The 11,325-nt window shown below is 52.6% G+C and overlaps 1 protein-coding gene across 3 annotated transcripts in view; it reads left to right on the top strand.

Moving 5' to 3' along the window:
- LOC137352940 (C-X-C chemokine receptor type 3-like) overlaps positions 1–9,487 on the top strand; it is a 32,602-nt gene extending 23,115 nt beyond the window's left edge. For all 3 annotated transcript variants that reach the window (XM_068018797.1, XM_068018798.1, XM_068018799.1), the window contains exon 3: positions 7,945–9,487. In XM_068018797.1, coding sequence (XP_067874898.1) covers positions 7,945–9,066 — 1,122 coding nt within the window. In that variant the 3' untranslated portion in view covers positions 9,067–9,487. The remainder of the gene's footprint in view (positions 1–7,944) is intronic.
- Positions 9,488–11,325: the final 1,838 nt, after the last annotated feature.

The following is an 11,325-nucleotide window of genomic DNA, read 5'->3' on the forward strand; positions in this document are numbered from 1 at the left end:
TGGAACCTCCTCAGCACCTACAACCCTCCCTATCTCTGTAACCTCCTCAGCACCTACAACCCTCCCTATCTCTGTAACCTCCTCAGCACCTACAACCCTCCCTATCTCTGTAACCTCCTCAGCACCTACAACCCTCCCTATCTCTGTAACCTCCTCAGCACCTACAACCCTCCCTATCTCTGTAACCTCCTCAGCACCTACAACCCTCCCTATCTCTGTAACCCCCTCCAGCCCCTACAACCCTCCCTATCTCTGTAACCTCCTCAGCACCAACAACCCTCCCTATCTCTGTAACCTCCTCCAGCCCCTACAACCCTCCCTATCTCTGTAACCTCCTCAGCACCGACAACCCTCCCTATCTCTGTAACCTCCTCAGCACCTACAACCCTCCCTATCTCTGTAACCTCCTCAGCACCTACAACCCTCCCTATCTCTGTAACCTCCTCAGCACCTACAACCCTCCCTATCTCTGTAACCTCCTCAGCACCTACAACCCTCCCTATCTCTGTAACCTCCTCCAGCCCCGACAACCCTCCCTATCTCTGTAACCTCCTCAGCACCTACAACCCTCCCTATCTCTGTAACCTCCTCAGCACCTACAACCCTCCCTATCTCTGTAACCTCCTCAGCACCTACAACCCTCCCTATCTCTGTAACCTCCTCAGCACCTACAACCCTCCCTATCTCTGTAACCTCCTCAGCACCTACAACCCTCCCTATCTCTGTAACCTCCTCAGCACCGACAACCCTCCCTATCTCTGTAACCTCCTCAGCACCTACAACCCACCCTATCTCTGTAACCTCCTCAGCACCTACAACCCTCCCTATCTCTGTAACCTCCTCAGCACCTACAACCCTCCCTATCTCTGTAACCTCCTCCAGCCCCTACAACCCTCCCTATCTCTGTAACCTCCTCAGCACCTACAACCCTCCCTATCTCTGTAACCTCCTCAGCACCGACAACCCTCCCTATCTCTGTAACCTCCTCCAGCCCCGACAACCCTCCCTATCTCTGTAACCTCCTCAGCACCTACAACCCTCCCTATCTCTGTAACCTCCTCAGCACCTACAACCCTCCCTATCTCTGTAACCTCCTCAGCACCGACAACCCTCCCTATCTCTGTAACCTCCTCCAGCCCCTACAACCCTCCCTATCTCTGTAACCTCCTCAGCACCTACAACCCTCCCTATCTCTGTAACCTCCTCAGCACCTACAACCCTCCCTATCTCTTTAACCTCCTCAGCACCTACAACCCTCCCTATCTCTGTAACCTCCTCAGCACCTACAACCCTCCCTATCTCTGTAACCTCCTCCAGCCCCTACAACCCTCCCTATCTCTGTAACCTCCTCAGCACCTACAACCCTCCCTATCTCTGTAACCTCCTCAGCACCTACAACCCTCCCTATCTCTTTAACCTCCTCAGCACCTACAACCCTCCCTATCTCTGTAACCTCCTCAGCACCTACAACCCTCCCTATCTCTCTAACCCCCTCAGCACCTACAACCCTCCCTATCTCTGTAACGTCCTCAGCACCTACAACCCTCCCTATCTCTGTAACCTCCTCAGCACCTACAACCCTCCCTATCTCTGTAACCTCTTCAGCACCTACAACCCTCCCTATCTCTGTAACCTCTTCAGCACCTACAACCCTCCCTATCTCTGTAACTTCCTCAGCACCTACAACCCTCCCTATCTCTGTAACCTCTTCAGCACCTACAACCCTCCCTATCTCTGTAACCTCTTCAGCACCTACAACCCTCCCTATCTCTGTAACTTCCTCCAGCCCCTACAACCCTCCCTATCTCTGTAACCTCTTCAGCACCTACAACCCTCCCTATCTCTGTAACCTCTTCAGCACCTACAACCCTCCCTATCTCTGTAACTTCCTCCAGCCTCTACAACCCTCCCTATCTGTGTAACCTTCTCCAGCCCCTACAACTCTCCCTATCTCTGTAACCTCCTCCAGCCTCTACAACCCTCCCTATCTGTGTAACCTTCTCCAGCCCCTACAACCCTCCCTATCTCTGTAACCTCCTCAGCACCTACAACCCTCCCTATCTCTCTAACCCCCTCAGCACCTACAACCCTCCCTATCTCTGTAACGTCCTCAGCACCTACACCCCTCCCTATCTCTGTAACGTCCTCAACCCCTACAACCCTCCCTATCTCTGTAACCTCCTCAGCACCTACAACCCTCCCTATCTCTCTAACCCCCTCAGCACCTACAACCCTCCCTATCTCTGTAACGTCCTCAGCACCTACAACCCTCCCTATCTCTGTAACCTCCTCAGCACCTACAACCCTCCCTATCTCTGTAACCTCTTCAGCACCTACAACCCTCCCTATCTCTGTAACCTCTTCAGCACCTACAACCCTCCCTATCTCTGTAACTTCCTCAGCACCTACAACCCTCCCTATCTCTGTAACCTCTTCAGCACCTACAACCCTCCCTATCTCTGTAACCTCTTCAGCACCTACAACCCTCCCTATCTCTGTAACTTCCTCCAGCCCCTACAACCCTCCCTATCTCTGTAACCTCTTCAGCACCTACAACCCTCCCTATCTCTGTAACCTCTTCAGCACCTACAACCCTCCCTATCTCTGTAACTTCCTCCAGCCTCTACAACCCTCCCTATCTGTGTAACCTTCTCCAGCCCCTACAACTCTCCCTATCTCTGTAACCTCCTCCAGCCTCTACAACCCTCCCTATCTGTGTAACCTTCTCCAGCCCCTACAACCCTCCCTATCTCTGTAACCTCCTCCAGACCCGACAACCTTCCCTATCTCTGTAACCTCCTCCAGACCCGACAACCTTCCCTATCTCTGTAACCTCCTCTAGCCCCTACAACCCTCCCTATCTCCATAACTTGCTCCAACCCTTACAACCCTCCCTATCTCTGTAACCTCCTCAGCCTCTACAACCCTCCCTATCTGTGTAACCTCCTCCAGCCCCAACAACCCTCCCTATGTCTGTAACTTCCTCCAGCCTCTACAACCCTCCCTATCTGTGTAACCTCCTCCAGCCCCAACAACCCTCCATATCTCTGTAACCTCCTCCAGCCCCTACAACCCTCCCTATCTCTGTAACCTCCTCCAGCCCCAACAACCCTCCATATCTCTGTAACCTCCTCCAGCCCCGACAACCCTCCCTATCTCTGTAACCTCCTCCAGCCCCAACAACCCTCCCTATCTCTGTAACTTCCTCCAGCCTCTACAACCCTCCCTATCTGTGTAACCTCCTCCAGCCCCAACAACCCTCCATATCTCTGTAACCTCCTCCAGCCCCTACAACCCTCCCTATCTCTGTAACCTCCTCCAGCCCCAACAACCCTCCATATCTCTGTAACCTCCTCCAGCCCCGACAACCCTCCCTATCTCTGTAACCTCCTCCAGCCCCGACAACCCTCCCTATCTCTGTAACCTCCTCCAGCCCCAACAACCCTCCCTATCTCTGTAACCTGCTCCAGCCCCGACAGCCCTCCGAGATCTCTGCCCTCCTCCAATTCCGCCCTCTTGCCCATCCCCCGATTCCCATCGCTCCACCATTGGCGGCCGTGCCTTCAGCTGCCTGGGGCCCTAAGCTCTGGAATTCCCTCCCTAAACCTCTCCACCTCTCCCTCTCCTCCTTTAAGACGTTCCTTAAAATCCGACCTCTTTGATCGAGTTTTGGTCACCGGTCCCTAATATCTCCTGATGTGACTCGGGGCCTAAAGCTTAATTTGATTTTCACTCCGAAGGGGCACCACAGGATATTCTGCAATAAATAAAGACAGAGTTACATTTCTCTAGCGCCTTTCACCAGCTGAGGAGGTCCCAAAGCAGGAAATGCAGAGGCTAATTTGCGCACAGCAAGATCCCACAAACAGCAATGTGATAATGACCCAGATCATCTGTTTTTTTTCAGTGATGTTGGTTGAGGGATAAATATTGTCCCCAGGACACCGGGGAGAACACCCCCCCTGCTCTTCTTCCAAATAGTGGCCGTGGGATCTTTTACAACCACCTGAGAGGGCAGACGGGTGCCTCGGTTTAATGTCTCATCTGAAAGACGGCACCTCTGACAGTGCAGCACACCCTCAGTACTGACCCTCCGACAGTGCAGCACTCCCTCAGTACTGACCCTCCGACAGTGCAGCACTCCCTCAGTACTGACCCTGCGACAGTGCAGCACTCCCTCAGTACTGACTCTCTGACAGTGCAGCACTCCCTCAGTACTGACCCTCTGACAGTGCAGCACTCCCTCAGTACTGACCCTCTGACAGTGCAGCACTCCCTCAGTACTCAAACCCACAACTTTCTGACTCAGAGGAGAGAGAACTGTCCACTAAACTGAGGCTGATGCCACAGCTTGGGCTGATAAGTGGCAAGTAACATTCGCGCCACACAAGTGCCAGGCAATGACCATCTCCAACAAGAGAGAATCTAACCATCTCCCCTTGACATTCAATGGCATTACCATCGCTGAATCCCCCACTATCAACATCCTGGGGGTTACCATTGACCAGAAACTGAACTGGAGTAGCCATCTAAATACCGTGGCTAAAAGAGGGTACTGAGGGCAGCACAGTGGCGCAGTGGTTAGCACTGCAGTCTCATAGCTCCAGCGGGCATAGCACGCGGGTTCGCCTCTGGACACTGCCTGTGCGGAATTTGCAATTTCACCCTGTGTCTGCGTGGATTTCCGCCGGGTGCTCCGGTTTCCTCCTACAGTCAAAGACTTGCAGGTTGATAGGTAAATTGGCCATTGTAAATTGCCCCTAGTATAGGTAGGTGGTAGGAGAATGGTGGGGATGTGGTAGGGAATATGGGATTAATGTGCAATTAGTATTCTTGGGTGGTTGATGGTCGGCACAGACTCGGTGGGCTGAAGGGCCTGTTTTACTGCTGTATCTCTCTATGACTCGACGAGGAGGTCAGAGGCTGGGAATCCTGCAGTGACTGACTCACCTCCTGACTCCCCAAAGCCTGTCCACCATCTACAAGGCACAAGTCAGGAGTGTGATGGAATACTCTCCACTTGCCTGGATGGGTGCAGCTCCAACAACACTCAAGAAGCTCGACACCATCCAGGACAAAGCAGCCCGCTTGATTGACACCCCATCCACAAACATTCACTCCCTCCACCACCGACGCACAGTGGCAGCAGTGTGTACCATCTGCAAGATGCACTGCAGCAACTCATCAAGCCTCCTTAGACAGCACCTTCCAAACCCGCGACCTCTACCAACTAGAAGGACAAGGGCAGCAGATGCATGGGAACACCACCACCTGCAAGTTCCCCTCCAAGTCACACACCATCCTGACTTGGAACTGTATCGCCGTTCCTTCACTGTTGCTGGGTCAAAATCCTGGAACTCCCTTCCTAACAGCACTGTGGGTGTACCTACCCCACATGGACTGCAGCGGTTCAAGAAGGCAGCTCACCACCACCTTCTCAAGGGCAATTAGGGATGGGCGATAAACGTTGGCCTGGCCAGTGACGCCCACATCCCATGAACGAATAAATAAAAATGTTCGTCACCCAGGACATTCTCCACCTGTGCCCACTTGGACAGTTGGTGCGTGCGAGTTATTTGACCAAGGGGGTCTTCACGCCTAACCCCAGGGACTATTCTCAACCCAATGTTGGCTTGTGCGCCCTTCTTCTCCTGAAGCATAAGTGGCAAGGAGAGTGGCAGGATCTGGGGAGGATGGGGTGGCATTTGCCCCCTCCCCTAACGCGGTGACAATGAGACCCTCTGAACACCACCGCCAAACCCCCCCTGCTGACTGTTAGGCCGAGTGACAGCAGGCATCTATTCATCTAAATCACGAAACAAACTTTAACTTCAATTTGAGACAGGAAACTGAGTTGTTCCGAAAGCCAGTTTGCAGTCTTTATCGCAAGGTGTGAATTCGGCAGACACTGACTGGCAGAAACATAACTGACTGTTTCATTTTCATAAAGTAGGCTGACCCGCAGTTCAGAACTACCTTCCACTCCTCCTCATCCACAAAACCTACTCCAAAACTTCATCAGGAAAAGACGGCATGCATTTCTCTGGCGCCTGTCACCACCTCAGGATGTCTCAGGATGTTTCACAAACAATGAAACAACATTTTTGACGTGTGGTCACTGTTGTAATGTAGGAAACGCTGCAGCCAATTAGCGCACAGCAAGATCCCACCAACACCAATGTTGATTGAGGGTTAAATATTGGCCCCAGGATACGAGGGAGGATTCCCCTCCAAACCCTGGTACTCCTCACCCTCAACCTGCCCTCCCCCAGTCTCCCCCTCCCCCAATCTCCCCCGCCCCCAGTCTCCGCCTGTCTCCCCCTCCCTCAGACTCCCCCTCCCACAGTGTCTCCTCCCTCAAACTCCCTCTCCCTCAGTCTCCCCTCCCTCAGTCTCCCCTCCCTCAGTCGCCCCGTCCCTTCCTCTCCCTCCCACAGTGTCCCCTCACTCAAACTCCCCCTCCCTCTGACTCCCCCTCCTTCAGTCCCCCTGCCTCAGCCTCCTCTCTCTCAGTCTCCCCACTCCTCAGTCTCCCCACTCCTCAGTCTCCCCACCCCTCTGAATCCCCACCCTTCAGCATTCCCTTCCTCAGTCCCCTCCAGCCTCTCCTCCCTCAGACACCCACTCCCTCAATGCCCCCTTCCTCCAAACTCCCACTCCCTCAGTTCCTCCACTCCCTCAGCCTCCCACCCATCAGCCTCCACTCCCTCAGCCTACATTCCGCAGGGTTTTTTGAGACTCCCAAGTCTCTACGATCGAACAAGAACAGAATTCCGCTAAGCGGTATGAGGATTTAGAAGGCCCCACATCCCATAATTTCCTCCCATGGTATCCGCCTCTCTCAAAGGACACAGCTGGTGCAAAAAATTCAACTGAACCTGTGAGGCAGGTCCAATGGTCTCTGCAGGAGAGAGTGCGGAGGAGTTTGCTGGTCATTAATGTGATTTTTTGTCCACAGCAGTTTTCCTTCTCTCAGCAGAGTGTTTTTAATTCATCCGTGGGACATGGGCCTCACTGGCCAGGCCAGCATTTATTGCCCATCCCTAATTGCCCTTGAGAAGGTGGTGGTGAGCTGCCTTCTTGAACCGCTGCAGTCCATGTGGGGTAGGTACACCCACAGTGCTGTTAGGAAGGGAGTTCCAGGATTTTGACCCAGTGACAGTGAAGGAACGGTGATATAGTTCCAAGTCAGGATGGTGTGTGACTTGGAGGGGAACTTGCAGGTGCTGGTGTTCCCATGCATCTGCTGCCCTTGTCCTTCTAGTTGGTAGAGGTCACGGATTTGGAAGGTGCTGTCTAAGGAGCCTTGGTGAGGTGCTGGAGTGCATCTTGTAGATGGTACACACTGCTGCCACTGTGCGTCGGTGGTGGAGGGAGTGAATGTTTGTAGATGGGGTGCCAATCAAGCGGGCTGCTTTGTCCTGGATGGTGTCGAGCTTCTTGAGTGTTGTTGGAGCTGCACCCATCCAGGCAAGTGGAGAGTATTCCATCACACTCCTGACTTGTGCCTTGTAGATGGTGGACAGGCTTTGGGGAGTCAGGAGGTGAGTTACTCTCGCTTCCTCAGTAGCTGCGAGTGTCAGACGAGTCTCCTGACCTGGAGCCAGACACGCTGTGCTTGGACCCACAGATCGCACTAATAGTCAAAGAAGTCATTTTTAGTCCACCCGGGAAGATTTGTATCGTTTGAACTTCCCACTGTGTGCTCACACAATCAGCCCTCCAAAGTGAATTAAAAGGACTGAATATAGGTGTTTAAACACAGGAAAAAATTAATTGAATTCTGTGCTTGCCCCTACCTTGTGGTTTTATTTTATTATAAATATAGCTCCAGTCTCGGTATGTCTCTGAATTTCCAGTACAAAGTGCAGATTGGCCAACAATGCACTTTTCAGACAGTTTTGAATGTAATTTTCGCTCCATGTGCTGTTCATTCTCTTTCAGGATGTGGTGGAATTCGACATGGAGTATCTTCAATCATTAAACGTGAGCTTCGGCTCAGGAGATTACCAGAATGACAGCTCCGACCCGTGTGATGCCATTATTGTCTGTGCCACCCAGCCCTGCGACGGCGTACTCAGCCAAGGATTCCTCCGTGTTTTTATGCCCATCTTCTACTCTGCCATCTTTCTCCTTGGACTGGTTGGCAATGGGATGGTGGTTGGGGTCCTCATGAGGAACATACGCACTCTGGCTGTGACCGAGACGTATATCCTCCACTTGGCAGTGGCTGATATCCTCCTCGCCAGTGGCATGCCTTTCTGGGCCGTCGAGGAGGCGAGGGGGTGGGTCTTTGGGACCGTGGCTTGTAAGCTGTTTGGGGCTTTGTACAATATCAATTTCTACAGCAGCATCTACCTCCTGGGCTGCATAAGCTTCGACCGTTACCTCTCCATCGTGCACGCTGTTCAGATGTACAAGAAGCGTCGGCCCTGGAGGGTGTACCTCAGCTGTGCAGTGGTGTGGTGCGTCTGTCTGCTATTGGCCATTCCCGACTTTATATACCTGAAGGTGATAAAAAGCAATGGCTCCTCACAATGTTCACACGCCTATGGGGCAGGACACTCCAAAGCGTGGATCGTGGCCATGAGATGTATTTACCACATCACGGGCTTCCTTCTCCCACTGACAGTGATGTGCTACTGTTATGTCAACATCATTAGGACTCTCAACCAATCCCACAATATCCAGCGTAGGAAAGAACGGCGGGCCATCAAAGTCATCGCGGTGGTCGTGGGGGCCTTCTTCCTGTGCTGGACGCCGTACAACGTGGTCATGTTCCTGGAGACGTTGCACAGGCTGGGCGCCATCAGCAGGGACTGCAAGATGGAGGCTGAGATGGATACCAGCTACTCCCTCACCAGCTGCCTGGGCAACCTCCACTGCTGCCTTAACCCCTTCCTGTACGCCTTCGTGGGGGTGAAGTTCCGGAGGCACCTGCTGGTGATCCTGCGGGATGGGGGCTGCGTCAGCCGGGAGTTTGTGAAAAGGTTCAGCCGACCCAGCCGCAGGCAGTCAGTCATATCTGTGTCGGAATCGGGCGACACTTCATATTCTGGATTTTGAGTGTCTGACGAAATGGGCATCCAAAGACTCAAGTGGCAGAGACGGGTTCACCAGAATGTTCCCAGGGATGAGAGACTTCAGTTAATGTGGAGAGACTGGGAGAAGCTGGGATTGTTCTCCTCAGAGCAGAGAAGGTTAAGGGGGAGATGGAATCGAGGCGTTCAAAATCATGAGGGGGTTTGGATGGAGTAAATGAGGAGAAACTGTTCCCAGTAGCAGGAGGGTCGGTAACCAGAGGGACACAGATTGAGGATAATGGGTAAAAGAACCAGAGGGGGGGAGAGGAGGAGAATTTTTTTGACGCAGTGAGTTGTTGTGATCTGGAACCTGCTGCCTGAAAGGGCGGTGGAAGCAGATTCAATAGTAACTTTCAAAAGGGGAATTGGAGAAATAATGGAAGGGGAAAAATTTGCAGGGAGATTGGGGAAAGAGCAGGGGGGGGGAGAGTGGGGACTAATTGGCTAGATCTTTCAAAGATACAGCACAGGGACGATGGGCTGAATGGACTCCTCCTGTGCTTTATGAATGGATGATCCCATCTCAGTGATAGAGGAGACATGAGGTGGACATGGGAAACTTCTGCTGGAAATAGTCCGAGCTGAAAGTGAAAAACGAATCCGTTAGGATGGAAAACAAGTTACAATTTTCCGGCTCCTGGGAGGTTACAATGATGGTGTTTGCCCACGAGAATTCCAAAAATAACCTAACGGAGAAAATCCCAGGCACGTTGGAAATCAGCAAACAGAACCGCAGGAAATTGTACCCCAGTGTTTTACAGTGACAGACCTGTCCCCACCACGTACTGCATCCCAGTGTTATACAGTGACAGACCTGTCCCCACCACGTACTGCATCCCAGTGTTATACAGTGACAGACCTGTCCCCACCAGTACTGTACCCCAGTGTTATACAGTGACAGACCTGTCCTCACCAGTACTGTACCCCAGTGTTATACAGTGACAGACCTGTCCTCACCAGTACTGTACCCCAGTGTTATACACTGACAGAACTGTCCCCACCAGTACTGTACCCCAGTGTTATACAGCGACAGATCTGTCCCCACCAGTACTGTACCCCAGTGTTTTACAGTGACAGACCTGTCCCCACCACGTACTGTACCCCAGTGTTATACAGTGACAGACCTGTACCCACCAGTACTGTACCCCAGTGTTATACAGTGACAGACCTGTACCCACCAGTACTGTACCCCAGTGTTATACAGTGACAGACCTGTACCCACCAGTACTGTACCCCAGTGTTATACAGCGACAGACCTGTCCCCACCAGTACTGTACCCCAGTGTTTTACAGTGACAGACCTGTCCCCACCACGTACTGTACCCCAGTGTTATACAGTGACAGACCTGTCCCCACCACGTACTGTACCCCAGTGTTATACAGTGACAGACCTGTACCCACCAGTACTGTACCCCAGTGTTATACAGCGACAGACCTGTCCTCACCAGTACTGTACCCCAGTGTTACACAGCGACAGACCTGTCCCCACCAGTACTGTACCCCAGTGTTACACAGCGACAGACCTGTCCCCACCAGCACTGTACCCCAGTGTTATACAATGACAGACCTGTCCCCACCAGTACTGTACCCCAGTGTTATACAGTGACAGACCTGTCCCCACCACGTACTGTATCCCAGTGTTATACAGTGACAGACCTGTCCCCACCACGTACTGTATCCCAGTGTTATACAGTGACAGACGTGTCCCCACCAGTACTGTACCCCAGTGTTATACAGTGACAGACCTGTCCTCACCAGTACTGTACCCCAGTGTTACACAGCGACAGACCTGTCCCCACCAGCACTGTACCCCAGTGTTATACAATGACAGACCTGTCCCCACCAGTACTGTACCCCAGTGTTATACAGTGACAGACCTGTCCCCACCACGTACTGTATCCCAGTGTTATACAGTGACAGACCTGTCCCCACCACGTACTGTATCCCAGTGTTATACAGTGACAGACCTGTCCTCACCAGTACTGTACCCCAGTGTTATACAGTGACAGACCTGTCCCCACCAGCACTGTACCCCAGTGTTATACAATGACAGACCTGTCCCCACCAGTACTGTACCCCAGTGTTATACAGTGACAGACCTGTCCCCACCACGTACTGTATCCCAGTGTTATACAGTGACAGACCTGTCCCCACCAGTACTGTACCCCAGTGTTATACAGTGACAGACCTGTCCTCACCAGTACTGTACCCCAGTGTTATACAGTGACAGACCTGTCCCCACC

The sequence above is a fragment of the Heterodontus francisci genome, chromosome 39, assembly GCF_036365525.1.
Source record: "Heterodontus francisci isolate sHetFra1 chromosome 39, sHetFra1.hap1, whole genome shotgun sequence".
Lineage (NCBI taxonomy): Eukaryota > Metazoa > Chordata > Chondrichthyes > Heterodontiformes > Heterodontidae > Heterodontus > Heterodontus francisci.